Raw genomic sequence first — 20904 nt, 5'->3', positions numbered from 1 at the left:
AGCCTTAAAATTTATACTGCAATTTCACAAAATTGAAAATATTTCAAAAACGGTAAGGTTTAAGTATAATAAACCTTAATCAAATTTACCTTTATTTTAATCGTAGAAACTAAAAATGTAATAATATACAGGGTGTTCCATTTAATTTACACACTTTGATATTTTTTATTTATTTGGGACACTCTGTATCTTGTAAAAATATTTTTAAATTGTAGCTCTAATAGTCCTTCAACTAACCCAAAACTTACAATTTGTAAAAATCTAGTCGTTTAGTTACAATACTCCGTGTCGTATGTGGTGAACAACCCTGTATATACCCTACCTAAGCCTTCTTAGCTCAATCTACGATAACGTGAATGAAGCAAGCATAAATAATAACTGTTTATATATTTATAATTAATTTATTTTTGTTTCCTAAAATATTTTGATTTTGATTAAAAGAAAATATGTAAAAGTGGGCAACGCTGTGCCGGTCAAGCTTAATCACGTGACTAAAAATTTATTTGATATAAACTATAAACATTGTTTTTTGTTGCTTAGATAATTTCTCTTCTTCGAAAAAAATGCCATTGACAAGCTGATTTAGATTTGGATTGTAGGGCAGTAAAAAACATTTTACAAAAAGAACAACTTTCGATTTTTGTTTTAGTAGCAAAACACCCATCCACATTGTAGAATATTTCTTTTAATAGTATCTGATCCACCGAATAGAAATTAAACGGATAAACCTCGGCCTAAACAAAGTGATTCGACTGTCAAAAATGAAGTGCCTACCGAGGGCGTTTGCCAAATTGATGACTTTATTTCCCCAATTTCATTACAAGCACTCCCGAACTACATCAAAGAGTAACTGCGAAGGGATAAAAGGGGATATCTAAAAGAGAAAAATCTTGGCAATTATATTTCCCAACTTTGAAACAAGATATATCCGGTCCTGTTACCGTGTCATAAGGGGAGTATGCCGAAGAGGGCAATTTTTTCACGGCTTTTGTAAATGCTCTACTCGTTTTACGTTTTCTCCGAAATAAATATTATATTTTGATAATAAAATAACAGTCGCCCCTGAAAATATACAGGATTTTCCAAAAACCATGTGCCATCTCTCGTGGGGACTCTCACGTAAAAATAAGTTGATATTTTTCATATCAACATAGATCCGATTATACTTTATTTCGTAGTTACAGTGTGTTAAATTTTTAATATTTATTCGATTTATTATAATTTTCTTTCAAGTACTTTTAGCGTTTCGAATAAAATTTTGTAGGTAAAAGTTACTATAAATGCGACATATTTTAAATCTAAAAAAGTGTCGACATATTCTCCAGGGACGTGCATATGGATTATCACTGGAATATTATTTTTAAAAAAGCATGTACGCCACTGACCTTCTTTTTCTCTTGTTAGCCCAATAGTGTAAAAAGTTTAATGCCGATTAAAAGTTGTCTCTTGATATTTTGTCGATTTCGACAGTATGTATTTCAAATCTGATAAATTATATTGAATCCTCCTTACCCAAGATATTTAAGTTCTAATTTTGATAAATACATTTTTATTTTTATTATTATTTTTTTAATTACTTACGACGCCAATGGATAAACAACTGGTTTATTAACAATAACCAATTATTAATTAATAATCGATTTAAGTTTTCAGATAGCTTCCATAATAATTAAGATACGATACAAAAAACTAAATATTTTCAATTTATTTTGTTTACTTTAAAAAATTGTTTTTTAAGTTTGCTAATACAAATGAATAAAATCAATTACAGAATGATTTAAAAACTCAGTTTTCAATGAAATCTGAAATATGATTTTTATTCGTTTTATTGAGGAATATTTAAAAAAATACAAATAGTTATTTAAAACAATCACTATTAACTTTTAAAAATATGCTCTAACCTTGTATATGAATTTTTAAAGTAGCGCAACCTAAGACGTTTATGGATGTAAAGCACCAGATGGCGGGGCGTATTTCACGGTCTTTTACTACAGAAAAATATTTTTTGTTACTCTGAATTTTGAAGCGACCAATAAAAACAGAGAAAATAAAAATCGATAATTTTCGGACTGTGCCAATTGGTTACTAATCGACCAGATACTTTTTGTCTATTAGATATGCTATAAAAGCTGGTAATTATAAAATTCGACCATTGTAAATCCCCGACAAATTCCGCAAGGCCGACGAGGCCGATGCTTTTCACTGATAAGAAAAAAAAATTTTGTTTAGATAATTTTCGAGATATTTTTTCTTTCTGAATGCACATTTTTAAAGTATTTTATATTCTTTGTCCGCTTGATCTATTATACTGGTCGCACGTATCGAAGTTCTGTTTCTTCTAGTTTTAAAACTACAAAGTACTACAAACTTTGTAACTACAAAGAAATAAGAACATTTTTTAAAACTAGAAGAAACAGAACTTCGATACGTGCGACCAGTATAATAGATCAAGCGGACAAAGAATATGAAATACTTTAAAAATGTGCATTCAGAAAGAAAAAATATCTCGAAAATTATCTAAACAAACATTTTTTTTTCTTATCAGTGAAAAGCATCGGCCTCGTCGGCCTTGCGGAATTTGTCGGGTAGTGGTTGTAGTGTAAAATTAGATTAATTTTATTAAGTTTAATTATAATGTTTAGTGTAGAATACCAGAAATAGTTTAGTAGTGTTTATATAGTTTATATTTTGTAGTTAAGTAGTAGGTGAAGGGATAATTTTTTTTTCTGTTTGTTTGATTAATTAGTAAGTTTGATAATTTTTTCAGTTTAGAATACAAGAAGTAGTTGTGTAGTGTTTTTACAAGAGATTATATTAGTTTATTTTGTAGATGAGTAGTAGGTGAAGGTATTTGGGTATTTTTTCTTTTTGTTTTTCTTTTAATTGTAGTAATTCTATTAAGTATTGTGATAGATACACTATATCAAAAGTGCGTTATCATATAATTTTGGTTTTCTGGTAGTAGAATATACGAAAAAAAAATCTGATCAAATTTATTTTAAATTGAATTAATCGAGTCTTATTAATCAAATTAATCTAGTCAAATAATATTAACAGTTTCTAATTACTATACAGGGTGAGTTTCCTACGATATGCTCTATGGGTATCTCGGAAACTACTGGATATAGAGAGTCGGTTAAATGGTGAAAGAATGAAGAAAGTTCAAGACTTACTAGATATTTCGAATAAAACAAATTTTGGCTATTTTAAAGCTTGTCTCTAATTCCATTATAATCTACCGTATGATCGAATAAAAACGGCGTCAACGATGGCTATGAAATGAAGATCGCTGTCATTTTATGTGTAAAATTATATGGGAAATATCATCGATCGTCATTTCATAGCCATCGCTGACGCCGTTTTTATTCGATCATACGGTATTTTAGACAAAAAGTTTTCAGATAAAAGTTGTAGATAATCACATACCTAATGAGTTTGCGTTTTCTGTTTTTTTTTCTAAAGCCTGTCATTTTTGACATATGACACAAATATTATATTTTTTAGTTAAATGGAAACCATAGTTGGCCATGACTTCATAAAAAGCGCCATTTTTTAAGTTTTTCAGCGATATAGGTATAATATGTTTTTTTCGAAAAATTACAAGTTATAGCCAATTGTTTTCTTTCTTGGCTAACTTCTATACCAATAATACCATACCAATTAGTGGGCATCAAAAATGTAAAAAGTTTTATGTTTTCAAAAAAAAATACCGTAAAATTCGTAAAGCACTCAATTTAGAATAAAATAATCTAAGAATGAAATGATTCTTTTATAAACCTACATTAAATCAAATTAAAATAGGTATGTAACTTTTTTTAAATATTAATTAACAGCAATTAGCATTATCATAAATTATTATAAATAATGTACCAACATATCGAAATAATAATTTCTTAGTTAATACGGTTTAGAATTCTCAAAATAACAGGCAAAAATAATCCACAATTTACAATAAAATAAAAGTTTTGTTTAAATTTCTTAATCAGCTGATCACTATTAAAGTTCGCAGAAACCCGGGGCTATATTATTACATTACTCTGAGGAAAATGACGAAAATAATGGATATTTTTGACTCCGCCCCGAAAGGTTCACGATTTGTCCTCCAGTTGGCAGCACATTTTGTCTAGTCGGTTGAGCAACTTTAAGAATATATAAACAAGAGCTCTAAACAAAGATTTATACAACTATAACGAACTAAAAGTCAACGTCTTCGACCAAGCTTAAATGGATTATTAATTGATAATTGGATATAATTGGTTATTGACAATAAACCAGTTGTTTATCCAGTGGCGTCGTAAGTACTTAAAGAAATAATAATAAAAATAAAAATGTCTTATTTTAATGACACACCCTGTATCGATATTTATAAAAATTAGAACTTAAGTATCTTAGGTAAGGAGGATTCAATATAATTTATCAGATTTGAAATAAATACTGTCCTAAGGGTAGTTTACCCTTGACTCGAAAAATATCAAACCACATTAAAACGTACGTCTATGAGGTATCGCATTTCTTACCGTGGGCAAAATGTACGTCTTCTAGCCATATAGCCACCTGCCTAAAATGAAAAAGATCGATCAACAAACAATCAAGATATTGGCTTGTATCCAGCTTAAGTGGGACACCCTGTCCATAGTTAACTTAAAAATTAATAGAAACTTTTATTAGTAAAATAACTGGATTGGTATATGGACGTCATCTGCTTATTTTCTGTCATCGTCTGTGAAATCTTACCTGAGAAAAAAACAGAGAATTGTAAACTAATATCTTGATTTTTAGGTACGAACATTTAAATAAAAATGCTACATTTTTACAATGAATCCTATAGCTTAAAATAAAAAGTTAAATTTTATTTAAAATTAGGATATAATATAATGCCAATTCTCTACAAATTATCACATCATTCGCATTAGATAATTTCTTGCGAAAACGTAAATGTCTCAGTTTGACTGTAAAGAAATAAATTATGGATCCTTATCGGGCCCGTTCTTTTGTTAATTACTGCCGAAACTCAGATAACCCTCGTTAAGGGTTTAGGAAAAGGGAAAATCAGAGCGAAAAGGGCTATTTTGAATAAAATATGCGTTTATCTTAAAGGGATTTGTGCTGTATAGAACATTTAAAATCACTGGAAAATAAAAATATTTATTTCAAGATTTAGAATTCTGATTTATAGCTCGGTAAGTATGTTAAAATCGACCATGGCATCCACGCGAATATATTTTCTTTATAATCTATTTTACGTAGATAATTTGTAATTTATTCATAAATTTGTATAAATAAGAAGTTGAATAATAATACGTATTTCCATTTCTGATATCTTTCTTAATAATATTCTAATTAAATTCATCCATTTCTAGCATTTATACGCGTTGGAAGAAGCAAGGTACAGTTATACCCCTAGGTTAATTATTTAGTTATTTAGTTAACAGCCCGCCGACTTCGCTAGATGCTTTAGCACACATGCAGTAAGTCAGAGCACGAGTCTCAATAATTTTTATAAAGGAAGCTTCAATAGAGCTCCCAGAATTTGTTTTGTTACGTAACATCAAATAAGCGAATATCTAGCTATGTACGCAGAGTTTCATGAAATGATCGTCAGTCAATTGTCTACAATAAATAAGCTGCGGTTATACTAATATGCTAGAACCGTCTGTATAGTTGGAAAGTAGTATGGCAAGCCTTAAACTTCAACCGCCTATATTATCTTTGAATTGTGTCATTAGTAGAACAAGTTGATCTATAGGTATCAAATTTATTATTTTTATTAAATAAAGCTGGTTGATGATATGCCGGCGGAAGTAATTGTAATTGTTTTCTTGTTTTTATTTATATGAAAATTCTTATCATTTACATATTGTTTAAGCAAATGGATTCTTAATATTTTTAGATAGCAATTCTCTGTCGTTTATACAATGGTTTTCTATTAAAAAAATATAATGTAAACTGCCAAAAACCGGATATGTATTGATAAATTTAATATACATACATACATACATACTGATCCAGAATCTCCGAAAAGCTACCGACCCATATCCCTCCTTTGCCATCTGTTTAAGCTCTACGAAAGACTAATCCTCTACAGAATAGAGAAGACCGTCGATTCAAAGCTGATTCCACAACAGGCAGGATTCAGACCTGGAAAGTCCTGCACCAGTCAAATCCTCGCATTGACAGAACATATCGAGGAGGGTTTTGAGAATAAACATATCACAGGGCTGGCCCTAGTCGACCTAAGTTCCGCCTATGACACGGTAAACCACAAGATATTACTGCATAAAGCCAATGAGACCTTGAAAGATTACCACCTAGTCAAGATACTCGAATCCTTGCTCCAAAACAGGTAGTTTTTCGTGACGCTCGAAGGCAAAAAGAGTCGATGGCGAAACCAGAAGAATGGGTTGGCACAAGGAAGCGTGCTGGCACCAATTCTTCTCAACATATATACAAATGACCAACCTATTCCAGGATAACACTAGAACCTTTGCATATGCAGATGACCTAGCAATAACAGTTGAAGGCAAAGGGTTCGAAGATATCGAGGAGAAACTAGAAAGCGCCCTAAAAACAATGTCAACCTATTACAAAAAGAATTCTTTAAAACCCAACCCCACCAAAACTAAAGTGAGTGCATTCCACCTCAATTCGAGACAGGCGACCCGCAGACTTAATGTTACATGGGACGGGACACTACTAGAACACACAGATAAGCCTATCTTGGCGTCGTGCTGGATAGAGCATTGACTTACAAATATCACTGCGAAAAACCACGCAAAAAAGTAGAAGCACCAAATTCCCTTATAAGGAAGCTGACCAATAGTAAATGGGAAGCCAAACCTACCGTGGTCAGAACTTCTGCTCAAGCTCTGTGTTTTTCAACTGCAGAATATGCCTGCCCAGTGTGGTGTAGATCTGTCCATGCAAAAAAGGTGAACATGAGTCTGAATGAAACATGCAGAATAGTGTCAGGTTGTATGAAACCCACCCCCTTAGAAAACCTTTACAAGGCCGCAGGTTTTACAAGCCCCGATTTACGCAGAAAAGCTCATGAACATACTGAGAAGTTAAAACAAACCTTTGATGCTCGTCACTCAATTTTTGGCCAAAAGTGCGGCACAGGTAGACTTAAATCCAGACGCCGTTTCCTAAGCCACCCCCTGGATGGACCTCCCTCCCACTACCCCCTTAAAGAGGACCCACCAAATGGTGTTTCTAGCGACTGGAAAACCTGGAGAATGCTCAACCGAATCAGAACTGGGGTGGCCCCAGTAAAATCCAATTTGATCAAATGGGGTTTGCTGGACAGAAATGACGACAAATGCGACTGCGGCGCCTTTCAGGACATGGAACATCTTCTTCAATGTCCTGCGTGCCTCCACAGATGAACCCTCGATGACCTATGGCTGGCTAAACGGGAAGCATTGGACGTAGCCCCATTACTGGGTTAATAAACTATAATATAATCCGGATACGAAAAAGTAAAGTAAAGTACGTACTGCTATTACTCGCTGACGAGTATTTGACACGCATCAGAAGATGGTCACGCAAGGCGTTTTCTTTCATGAGCTTTTCTGTGACTGAAAAGCCCGATACGTGATGTTATCTGTCAACCGCACTCCAGACATTCAAAAATGTCATTGCTTTGTTGCCTCTTTTCTTTTTGGTTGTCGCTGTTAACTGACTTTACAGTTCTTCTACATTCCGTTATATTGTGAGCTTCTTCCCACTCATTCTGCTTGTTAATTCCCTTTAGGTTTTCGTCGAAAATATCCTTGTACCTTTTGAGTTGTCCACCCGGCCTCCTCTTACCGTCTACAAGCTCATCGTAAAGCAGAGATTTTGGTATGCGGTTTTCTTGCATTCTGCATACGTGACTGGCCCATCTTAAGCGGTACTGTGTAATCATGACTTCAATACCCTCTCAGTTAGCTTTTTCAAGGACCGATGCGTTTGAGACATGATGGAACCATTTTATTCTTAAGAGTTGTCTAAGATGTCTCTGTTGCAACTTGTTTAATGCGTTCATGTGTCGGCGGTACGGCACCCAGGTTTCGCTTCCATATAACATGGTGGTAATTATTATTGCTCAGTACACTGCAAGTTTTGTTTTTGTGCTCAAGTCATGATTGTAGAAAACCCTGTCTTTTAATTTCCAGAATGCTCTTGAGACGCTGCTAATCCTGTGCTGAATTTCAGAGTCGAAATTGACCTTTACCGAAATCACACTGCCGAGGTAATTCAATTCCGTTACATATTCCAATAGTTCTTCTGCGATTTTTATAGCATTGTTGTGATCTTTCGGGGGAGTGCACATGATTTTAGTTTTATCGATGTTCAGCTTAAGTCCCAAAGCTAAATTTAATATACATGTAGTGTTTAAGTCATATTTAAATTTATTACAGGTTTAGAAATATAAAATGCAACAGAAATAAATGTTTATTTCGTTCATTTATTATTTAAAATATCAAGTAAAATATTATATACATTTGCTAAAAAAAGGTGTATCAGACCTTATTAAATTATGCACATTCCGCATATGCCAGTGTTTTTTACTTTTATCCATTATATAATATCTTATACGGGGTCAGCTGTGGGTCAGCGACAAGTGTATACAGATGTTCGGTAATGTATATAATTATCAGATTCAAATCTTTATTTATTTAAATGAAAATATTTTTTTTATATTTTATTTCTTGTGATTTTATTCTATTTAAAAATATACAACTTTAGTTTGAAAATATGCATAAATCAATCGGTATGTTTACAAAAATATTTTTAAAATGTGCCTCATTATTGCCCCCTCTAAAAAATAGAAATAAAAATCACAAACCAGAAACCCAATATAGAAGTTTTTTGGAAGCCTGAGTTACCCTGTACAGGGTGGCTCGAATTCGACGCTCATCATTGGGATTTCGGAAACCGTAAGAGATACAGGATCGGTTAAATGGAGGCAAAGTTGCGCAATTTGATGCTCAATAAAATGCCGTATTGCATTTTGAAAATTTCCGAATACTTCCGAATATATTCGAAAAAAAAACGGAATTTTCAATTTTGTTTTCTATTTTTTCCTGGCTTTATTTGTTAAGATAACTTAAAATGAAAAACAAATTTTCATGGCAACTTTTTCTGCTCTATAACTCTGTGTGATTAAATATTGACTCTGACATTTCGCCTTCTGGCGACCATCATCAACTTAATTTTTTTAAATACGGACATGATTTTTTTTCAATTTAATTAAATCCTTTCATCACTCTTAAAACACTATATATAGTCACTTTGATATTTGCCGACGTTTCGTACAGAAAATTCCATCACCAGAATATTTTATGCAAAAAAAAATAAAAATCCAATACGGCATTTATTGAGCATCAAATTGCGTAACTTTGCCTCCATTTAACCGATCCTGTATCTCTTACGGTTTCCGAAATCCCAATGATGAGCGTCGAATTCGAGCCACCCTGTACATACGCCTATGGCAGCAATCGCTATCGACGATTTCTAGATGCCTTTCTCGATGAAAAGAATGAATTGCCTAAGCGCCAAGCGGAATGAAAAAATAAGAGCTGGCGACGTGACGGGAATGCCCAGCAGCAGTCGCTCGCATGTCGAATGAGTATTTGAATTTTAATGAACGCATCTGGGGCTTCAGCTCTCGTGCAGGTGCGCGCGTATTTGCAGATTTACAATGACAGATTTGCCGAATGTGTTACTGTTGGCACTGGACTTTTTTCATACACGTTAATATACCGTGACCTGAATATTTTTGAGAAAAAGTAGCAGTTATATTAAATTTAAAAATAGTTTCTGAGGCAGAATGGTTTATAAAACGTTTTAAGTATACAGGGTTGTTCAGCACATACGACACGGAGTATTGTAGCTAAACAATTAGATTTTTACAAATTGTAAGTTTTGGGTTCGTTGAAGGTCTATTAGAGCTACAATTTAAAAATATTTTTACAAGATACAGAGTGTCCCAAATAAGTAAAAATATTATAGTTGTATTTTTTTAAATGGAACACCCTGTATATTATCCTATTTTTGGGTTCTACGATTGAAATAAAGGTAAATTTGATTAAGGTTTATCACACTTAAACCTTACCGTTTTTGAAATATTTTCAATTTTATAAAATTGCAATAAAAATGTTAAGGCTTCATTTCTCCAAGGGTATCAAAGTTTTTAATACTAAATATTTACTGAAGATTATTTATTGATCAGATATTGTGTTGTGATGCAATAATAAAAATTTTACTACCTTATACAGAGTGTCCAAAAATTTATATTAAATAATTACTAGCTTTAAACGGCAATAACTTGTTTAATTTAAATGGACCACCCTATATATTTTACGTGAATCAGATGCACAATGTAATTGTCTATCAAATTGTATTATACCATTATTTACCCATCTCTTCAAGTTTTCGTAGAAAATGCATTTTCTTATAATTTAGACCTCATTTATCACTATACCCATGGAATATTGCATTTCAGATTTTTTTATAGCACCATAATATGTACAAAATGTACAGGTGGTAAATATTGCAAGCCCATTGGCATAAAAAAACTATTTAAATCTTTGTAAAAGAGTATACCAATTAAATATACCACCATTATTTCCTACCAAAAACACCAAAACTTAAATTGTTTTAATTAATAAATTATTCTAAATAAATGTGGATTTGGCTCAGAAATCAATATAATAATAAGTTATGAAAATGAATGTGTCTGTTTTTATAAATAAGCATTCGGCAATAAATGGAATAAAATTTATAAGGTGTTACTTTTTACCACACTGTTTAATACACACACAAAATTCAGTTTTTTAGTATTTGGAGCAATTATTACTACACCGTAAACAGTCAATTAATGTAGTTTAAATACTGGGATCATATTAATTGGTCCTCTGTAACAAAAAGTATTTAAACAGTTTTTTATTTTTTTTTTAATTAAATAAGCGAACTATATCGACAATATTAGTATCTGTACCCTTTGAAAATTTGTTACATCTTTAAAAATAAGCTAAAATGTCAATATTCCATGGGTGATAAATGAAGTCTAAATTATAAGAAAATGCATTTTCTATGAAAACTTGAGGAGATGGGTAAAAAATGGAACAATACAATTTGATAGACAATTACATTGTGCATCTGATTCACGTAAAATATATAGGGTGTTCCATTTAAATTAAACAAGTTGTTGCCGTTTAAAGCTAGTAATTATTTAATATAAATTTTTGGACACTCTGTATAAGGTAGTAAAATTTTTATTATTGCAACACAATATCTGATCAATAAATAATCTTCAGTAAATATTTAGTATTAAAAACTTTGATACCCTTGGAGAAATGAAGCCTTAACATTTTTACTGCAATTTTATAAAATTGAAAATATTTCAAAAACGGTAAGGTTTAAGTGTGATAAACCTTAATCAAATTTACCTTTATTTTAATCGTCGAATCTGAAAATAGAATAATATACAGGGAGTTCTATTTAAAAAAATACAACTATAATATTTTTTACACATTTGGGACACACTGTATCTTGTAAAAATATTTTTAAATTGTAGCTCTAATAGTCCTTCAACGAACCCAAAACGTACAATTTGTAAAAATCTAATGGTTTAGTTACAATACTCCGTGTCCTATGTGGTGAACAACCCTGTATAAGAGATGTAAAATTATAAAATAAGTATATATTTTTTTTGGTCTTTGATATTATTTTTAATTGTATTTTAATGCATTCTTACATTGCAATCTTCTCCCTAGTTCGTTTGCAATACCAGTTCTATTATAGCTAAGAGCCTTTCTGGTCTAATTTTTGGTATTTTTTAATATACAGGGTGTCCCAATAGTCCGTGGACATAGCACTACTGCGTATTTTTGGAATTAATAAGTTCATTGGATACAATTTACCTCTATTCAAAAGTGCTTCGTTCGTCCGTTAGAAGTCATCAATTTTAAAAAAATAAACAATTTTTTTAAGATATTTTAAGGACCAATATTAGGATTTGAAATAAATTTGTGGCGCCGGGATTGAAAAGCAGTTTTAACATTTGATATTCACCAAAATCACAAGAAAAGTATGGGAAGAGTGAAAACTACTACTAAGAAAAACATAGGCATATAGGAATATATAGGATACAAATTTGGGTTATAGGATAGCAAAAATCGATATATTTGATTATCTATATACAAGGTGTCCCAGGCTGAGCGTAGATTAGAAGTTTCTAGAGAACTACAATATCTAGATCGGAGATTTTTTGCACATCACTGTTTTATAACGAGTCTATCGATTAAAAATATTTTCAATATGGCGGCACATCCGGAAATACAACAAGTTGACAGCAACTTTCTTATTTTAAATGGTTTACCCCCATTTTTCATTACATACTTAAATTATTTGCAAAATTTTATGAATTTTTATATCAAACACTCTGTACCTAACATTAACCGTTTTTGAGAAAAAAAATATTAAAAATTTTTAGACGAAAAAAATTGCCTGTCAAAGATATGTGTATAGTCTATTAAGTATATTATTAATAATTAGTAATATCAACTATTAGATATCACTAAAGAGCGAAAATACGAGATATATTTTTATAAATACACTTTTTAAACTCTTAAGGGGGGCAGGCAGTATTTATGATATAGGAAATTCAAATAATTCGTTTTCTGACAGATGGAAATAAATTGTCTGACTGTTTGACATTTAATGTCAAAGGAAACTAGATAAAATCAAGAAAAATACACGTTTTCAAACTAAATCTTAAATAACTTAAAAACGATTTATTTTAGGTATAGGAACATGTATAGTTAAAAAGTAACGAATTGAAAAACCTATTCACTGGTGCAATATAAATAGTGGGTTTCTCTCAATTCCATGACAGCTACTGCCATTATTGTTTGACATTTAAACAATTTAATTTTTGAAATAGATAGCTACATGTCTTCTCTTTATGTCACAGTAGCCGTGGTAATCACTAAATTTGACTTTTAGGCTATACAACTTTTTTTGACAGGTACCTTTTTTGTCCAAAAATTTTAAATATTTTTTTTTCTCGCAAAAACGGTTAATGTAGGTATAGAGTGTTTAACATCAATATTCATAAAATTTTACAGAGAATTTAAGTATGTAATAAAAAATGGGGATACCTATTTAAAATAAGAAAGTTGCTGACAACTTCCGGTACCTATTTCCGGAAGTGCCGCCATATTGAAAATATTTTTAATCGACAGATCTCGTTGTAAAACAATGATGTGTAAACAATCTCCGATCTAGATATTGTGGTTCACTAGAAACTTATAATGCACGCTTAGCCTGGAACATCCTGTATACCGATTAGATATCACACAGGAAGATAAAAATATATATTTATTTCAGTTTGTTATAAAATTGCTCAAATCTTTGTTGTTTGTTAAAGTAACAAAGCTGGCTGGCTTCTGCTACATTCGAAATAATGCAGAAACACTGTAACGCTGAAAATTATTTAGATACATGAATCCAAATTTTTTTTGTGCACTATGTGCGCATATTTGAAGTGAAACTTCTTACAAACGTTAAATTAACGATTTGAAGGACATCTTTGAAAAAGTGTAGTTTGAAATGTTGAAAAAGTAATAAATGCCAAAGATAATTTTTTGCGCGTAACAAATAGTTTTTTTTACGTATCACAAATAGTTTTTTATATGTAACAAATAGTTTTATACGCATAAAAAATAGTTTTTTACATGTAACAAGTACTTTTATACGCGTAAAATAAAACACGTCGCGTCACTATCTACGTATTCCTAAGCCGAAGGCTGTGTCTCGCTATCTCGTGTAACACGGCCTTGAATCTTTACTTTACTCCTTTAATCAATATAACATTCTACCTTTAAAACCCTTTTTATGTGGTAAATGTTATAAACAAAAAACGCAGGAATGTACCGAATATTTATTTTTCTTTTGTTACAGCTCAGTACACGGCCAACGATGCGGGAGATGGCGTGGGAACCGGCAGATCGAAACTACAGCTGACGCTGACCAGAGGCGATCTGAACGCCCAGTTTATTTGTAAGGTCGAGAGCGAAGCCCTAGACGAACCGATCCTACAGTGGGTTAAAATAGATGTACACGGTAAGTTGGGTTTTGAAAATACAGTTAACAAAAATGGAAAAAAAAAGTTAATATTTTGAATAAGGGCTCAAACGCACTGACGACCAGGTCGCTGCTACCGCATTAAATCAAATGAAACAACGCGCACTAACGACCACGACCAAGCCTGGCCGTTGGCTGGTCACTGCAACCAGTAGACTGCACTAAAATATTATTTTCTGTCGTTTGTTGTCGCTTTTCTTCCAAATTAATGATTTTTCAGATGAAATCCGTCAAATTCAACGCAAAATTTTCAATATTATATAGTATTAAACAGAGAAAACCAGGCTACTAGTAACATAGCAAGTTGCCGGACGAATTTACGTGTACCCAATTTGCGTGCGTACTCGAGATTCACTGCCGGCTAGTCAGGCAGTACGCAGTTACAATTGTGCTTGGACGGGTCGGTCGTGACAGACTAGGAATACAACGCGAGGAGTGCCGAGTATTTATTATTTTCATTTTAAGTGTTTACCTTCACTTAAGGTAACATTTAAAATAAAAATACTTAAATCTTTATTATTTGAGTGTATTTACAAGCCAAAACTAAAAATAAATAAATTCTCTAAACGCAAAAAAAACGAAAATATTACTCTAAATCAAAATAAAAACACTAAATCACCACAATACACCAAAACACTTTTACTTTTACACTGGACGCGCGTTTCGCTAACCATGTTAGCATCATCAGCAGATGATTATAAACTAAAGTACAATTTACAAGTTGAGCGTTTATATACTCGCTCAGTGGGCACCGAGTGGGCGTGGCAAAATCTAGCCATCCGAGTCAGAGCCAACTGAGCGTAACAGTTAGATTTCCGGCACTAGAGTAGTAGGAACAAAGAACTTGAAGGAAATGGACCGTTGACTCTGTTCATACTATCTTTACATTTATTAATTCTGATGCTTTCATATGCATCTAATTGCCTGTAATTTGAGACTTGTTTAATTAATTTTAAATTATTAAGATCTATACAATGTTCATTATCAACAATATGTTCGGCAACGCAAGATTTACGAGAGAACATATTGTTGAGAATCAACGGTATAGATAATAATTCAAGTTAAACAAGTCTCTACTGACTGCATAGTGGCGGAAATCTAAATAAATACGCTCAGTTGGCAGTCACTTCGGTTGGCAAGTTGTTGCCACCAGTGGCGGAGCCCACTGAGCTGTACGCTATAAACGCTCAACTTGTAGATTGTACTTTAGTTTATAATCATCTGCTGATGATGCTAACATGGTTAGCGAAACGCGCGTCCAGTGTAAAAGTAAAAGTGTTTTGGTGTATTGTGGTGATTTAGTGTTTTTATTTTACTGTGTAACACCAAAGGTTCCAACCCTCAACTGTAATTACTCTAAATAAAAAAAAGTTATAACAAGTGTTGAAAAAGACCACCTTCTTGTGCTAGGCAGAAGCCTAGGCGGTCGCAAAATCTCCGTCTGACATTGGCTAACATACTAGGGCTAATAGTTTGGAAAGCCTCTCGTATTTTTACTTGAAGCTCATCCAGATTATTAGCCCTATTATGACCATACACTTTGGGTTTTACATAACCCCACAAAAAGAAATCATTGGGAGAAAGATCTGGTTATATAGCGGGCCAGAAAATAGTTCCATATCCACTAATTAAACGGTTAAACACTTGCTTTAACTCCTGTTCTTCATTAATCAACACATCAGGCTTCTTGTGTTTTTATGGGGACACGCACCCATGTGTTCCAAAATTATTAATAACTCTTGATATAGTAGGTAAAGATACAATTGCCCTATTTACAAAAGTTTGTGGAAAAATTGTTTGTATATCCCGATAAGACCTATTTTGGAAATACCATTATACAATTTGAATTTTCTCACGAACTTCGTAAACATCCATTATTTTACTTGTCGAGAACTGTCGCGAGAATCTATGTATTCGTTTTGGCTATTAAAACACGAATAAATACAAATTATGAAACATTCTTATCACATATCTACCTATTTTTATTTTATCGCATTTTTTCGCATGCTTTTTATCCGGCGGAAGGGTATACGCTAATTCGTCCGGTTCTGCCTATGTTACTACAACGGTGGTCCAGTATGTATAGTATTTTAGTGTAGTTTTTGCACACGTGCAGATTATCAGACGTGCAGAAAAACCAAAAACTGGATCAAAGGGAAACTTAAATCTAGTCCATTTTTTATGAAGGGTCGATTCTAGTAAGTATTCAAAACATTTTTATATGACATACTCTATTTATGGTTGGTATGATACCTGTTATTATACCTTCGAGTTTCGATGTTAAAAAATAAAAAAAAAATATATTTAAAGTTTCTTTTTGATCTGCCCCGTATAATCTTTTTTTTTCTTCCTCTACAATGTGTGAAAACTATACTAATTACCCTACTGTAATTACCATTAATATTTTAAATGCATTATTTAATCGAACATTATTTAATAAGCTCATGAATAGGAACTTCTTTTTAGTTAACTCGGATATTTTAACATTTCTAAAAACAGTATTTTCTAATTTGTAAAACGTAAAAAATCGTTAGATCTGGCAGCCCTGCTGAAACTGATCGTTCATCTGAACGTATCTATATATGCAATATATCCGTGGTTGCAGCGACCTGGCCGTCGTGGTCAGTGCATTTGAGCTCCAAGGTAATATGGCAAATAATTCAATAAAAGAGATTAATGTAAATTATCTAAAGTAGAAGCGAAATAATTTCTGATGTCACCGAGCATCTGGTCAAATGGTAAAAGATAACTTATTAAATTGATATAGCTAATAATGATACTGTTAACTAATTTTATTTCGTTTACTATACTAGTAGCATAGTATAAGGAAACTAGTAGCTTTACTCCTTGTCAAATCCTTTGTTTTTTTTCTGCCACTTTATATGACCTTGTTCTCGCCCTCCGTGACCACTGCCGTAGCTGTATAGTCGTGGTCTATTAACTAGGCAAAGTATAGTCGTGGTACTCGCCATAGTTTCACAGATATGTATTTAGGAAAATATGAGTTCACAATAAAATAAAATAAAAAAAAATGATCATCGAGTAACTTGCTTGAAAACAGAATATTTTCACCGAGATTTTCACATTTCGTGTAGATAACAATTCTTCTGTATTTAAAAATCTTCTGATGGGAAGAAATGCGGAAAAATATATAATGACATATTTTTATATTATTATTTATTTCAGAGATTTTCTACAACTTTTTTTTATTTAAAACAAGTTTAATTTTCTGTAGATAACTAGATTCGGTATAAAATTCTGCATATAGTACACTGTCTTTATTTAAAGCACACTGCGGTGTTGCCATTCTATTTCTTATTTACTAAAACTTTGGTTAAAAACATTATATACGAACAGTGGTAAAAAACTAGAGTGAATATAACATTATTAATACTTAGCTATGTTTTCTTAAACATTAAGGATACCAGAATAAATTCGTGTAGAAAAAGTTACTTTATCATATACAGGGTATTTTTTATGGCGTCACCAACATCGTAATATTTAAAATGTTGTATCACATTTTTTTTTAAATGCAACACCTTGTATATTATTTTTCTTTCAGATGTAGAATAATTAAAAGGTAAACATTTTTTGTATTTAAAGTGTTCTTAAATTTTTAGCCGTTTTGCAAATATTTTCTATATTTCATTACATATGGGTTTTTCAACGATAAAATATCAGACAAAGATCATATTAGGTGGCTTTGATAAAGATTTACTGTTGAAAGAGCCATATGTGAATATCTGCGAAACCGTTAAAAATTTAGAAACACTTTAAATAACAAAATGTTCACTTTTTAATTCTGCATATGACAGAAAAATAATACTCAGAATGTTGCATTTACAAAAATTGAGATGTTCCATTTTAAATATTCCGATTTTGGTGACGCCATAAAAAATACCCTATATATAGAATAATGTATATAGAATGATGTAAAATAATTTAAAACAAAGTAAAACTAACTTTACCATAATTTTTTTAAGACACCCTGTATATAACAAAATATTTTAGGATACGCTCCTTTATAAACCTTGAAACATGTGAATAAAACTTTTTTCACATCTTCGACAACGGCGACGATAATGGACTTCCTCGCACTAATGGGCCACCCTGTATATTTACGGTGGTTTAAAGCTAGGTGTGGCACTTTTCTTCCCTCAAATATAAACTCAATATTTTGTCTATAATATTTTGGATATTGTTATATTACGACCACTTATAATAAAAAATAAATAAAATAAAAAAAAACATAAAAAATAGAGTCCACTAAATTTATAAGAGATTATGCTATTATAAAATTCTTTCAATTAAAAATTATGAATAATTTGCGGAGACTTTAGATGTACAAAATATTTACTCTAAAATTGTTTCAAAAACCAATCTATATAAATTATCTCGTAAATTATTATTGGAATACAAATTTTTTGACAAATCCCCGGACCAAAAAATATTTTCATGCGCATATTTGAGACTGTTGAACCTGTATATCCAAAAAGCTATTTTTAAAATCTGCCTACATGCTAAAAAAATAATAACATTTAATTAATTACATAATATCTCAGCTTCTAAGATAAACAAATATAATTAAATGTTTATTGATAATTACTATCAGCTTGCCGATTTACATCCGATGGATGAGTTCTTCTAATGAGAACTTAAAAAAACTCATCCGATGGATAGTTTTTTTAAGTTCTAAAAAAACTTAAAGAACAATTTTTTGAATTATTACTACAATTAATAGCAGCACACAGTAAGGCACTCTTTTTTTGTCAATCCGTCTCTGTGCAGGGACGCAACGTTCGAACCTCGCAGCTCGACGGACGGAATTCAACTGAAACGCTTTGCAATCTGCCGATATTCGACAGATTGCAAAAACTGGCAGAAAATATTTGCGAGAGTGCAACAAACAACTACTCTTTCCCTTAAACTATGCTAGTAGAATATGTAGAAAAAAAGTTTCTTAAATGATATAATCGATTTTTTGTTTAAACTTTTTCTCTTTGATGTTGACGGCTCTGTTTTCGTTGATTTGAAAAAAATAGTTTTCACTTTATTTGTGTTTTTAATAGTTTACGGTTTTAATCATTTTCTATACTTATTTATTTGTTAAATTAACTATTTTGAGTTTTTTCATCACGGATTTATTCTGCTATCCTTGATGTTTAGGAAAATATAGGTAAATATTAATAAAGTAAAAAAAATCACTTCGGGTTTTACCACTTTTTAGATATACTGTTTTTAACCAAAATTTCGGTAAATAAAAAACAGTAGGGCAACACCGCATATTCCTTTAAAAATAGTGCAATAAAAATAGAAATTTAGCATACAATTCATGCAGCAAAATTCATGCAGCAAAGATCTTACAACTTCATCATTTTTTTGAATCATACCTTTAAATTAAACTTTTTTCATATCTTTGTCATTCGTTTTTCATCCATAAACAATTTATACATATACCGGGTGCGTCTTAATAGTGGCTCACCCCTATAACTTTTTTTTTCAGATAAAAAACGAGATTTAGTATGTTAGAATATCCCATAAATTCGGATTGATTGACCTATTCAATTGTTTTCGGTCACTTCCTGTTCCACCGGAAATTTCTACAACTTTTGAGTCTTAAATATCACCCTCGGTATTTTTTTACTTTATTCGATAGAAAATGACACTTCGAATAGAATGACAAACCATATGTTAACTTGACATTTCTTTAAAAAATCTTATTTAAATTCCAATCTAGAATGCCGTGGTTGTGTTAAAAGCACTAATTTTTAATCAAGGAGCCTTTAAGAAATATATTTAATCCTGTGATGTTTTTCGTGTCTTGTCCTGGCCGGTTTAAAGATGCTCAAATCGTATTTTTTATCATATCTCAATTTTTTCAAATGGAACGAGAGTGGCTCATTAGCATATCTGGAAAAGCATTTTTTACGAATAATTTGGGACCGCACACATGTATTTAGAGTCAAATTGTTAACAACTATAAACTGCATTTTACAATTTCAAATTAACCAAATACGAAATTGTCAAAACTTGACATATGATATATCAACTTTGAAATACAATAATGAAAACAATTGAATTCGTCAATCAATCCTAATTTATGTCATATACTAACATACCAAATCTCGTGTTTTATCTAACAAAAAGTTATAAAAGTGAGCTACTTTTGAGACGCACCAGGTATCTGCTAAGAACTATATAGATGTACTAATGATATATACCTTCTCTTTTGCAGTGCGTCCGACAAGGATGGAATTATCCGGAGTGAAAAATCACGTGGTCCAAGGTACAAACGTCCTGCTAATTTGCGATGTCTACGGAGCAAGACCAGCGGCCACCGTAAGATGGACTAATGGCTCTGTTCCCATAACTGATGAGAGTCTAGTGCAGACTAGTCCGCAGGATAATGTAAGTCGAATAATGAATGTAGTGGTTTCGGGGTTCTAAGAATATAGAACAGTTTGTTTTATAGGTACCTATGCCTCAAAGTCCTTTCGAGACGTGGTTTCAAAAGACACATACCCAAAATAATATTTTAAACATAGTAATCTTTTGAATGGGACCGATTTTAGTAACGAGGCTTATATAGGGTGGTTCGAACTGTATTCCGGAAATTTTGGCAGAATATTCTGCAAAGAAAAATAATATTAAAAAAGTTCGTATAAATGTATGTCTCAAAATGCCTAGTTTTCCGACGTTTACTCTAGTGATCTTCGTACCACATACTGTCTCTGCGTTTTCCCGTATATCTTCGTACGCGTGACTCAAATA

The 20904-nt window shown here is 31.8% G+C and overlaps 1 protein-coding gene across 4 annotated transcripts in view; it reads left to right on the top strand.

Annotated features, from left to right (window-relative positions):
* The window catches only part of LOC115891564 (hemicentin-1), a 602580-nt gene that overhangs the window by 438422 nt on the left and 143254 nt on the right, over nt 1-20904 (top strand). For all 4 annotated transcript variants that reach the window (XM_030912053.1, XM_030912054.1, XM_030912055.1 and 1 more), the window contains 2 exons: nt 13951-14112; nt 20369-20541. In XM_030912053.1, coding sequence (XP_030767913.1) covers nt 13951-14112; nt 20369-20541 — 335 coding nt within the window. The remainder of the gene's footprint in view (nt 1-13950; nt 14113-20368; nt 20542-20904) is intronic.

Source organism: Sitophilus oryzae, unplaced genomic scaffold, assembly GCF_002938485.1.
Source record: "Sitophilus oryzae breed Bouriz unplaced genomic scaffold, Soryzae_2.0 scaffold_1185_pilon_pilon, whole genome shotgun sequence".
NCBI classification, from domain to species: Eukaryota; Metazoa; Arthropoda; class Insecta; order Coleoptera; family Curculionidae; genus Sitophilus; species Sitophilus oryzae.
This window is presented reverse-complemented; position numbering and strand designations above follow the sequence as displayed.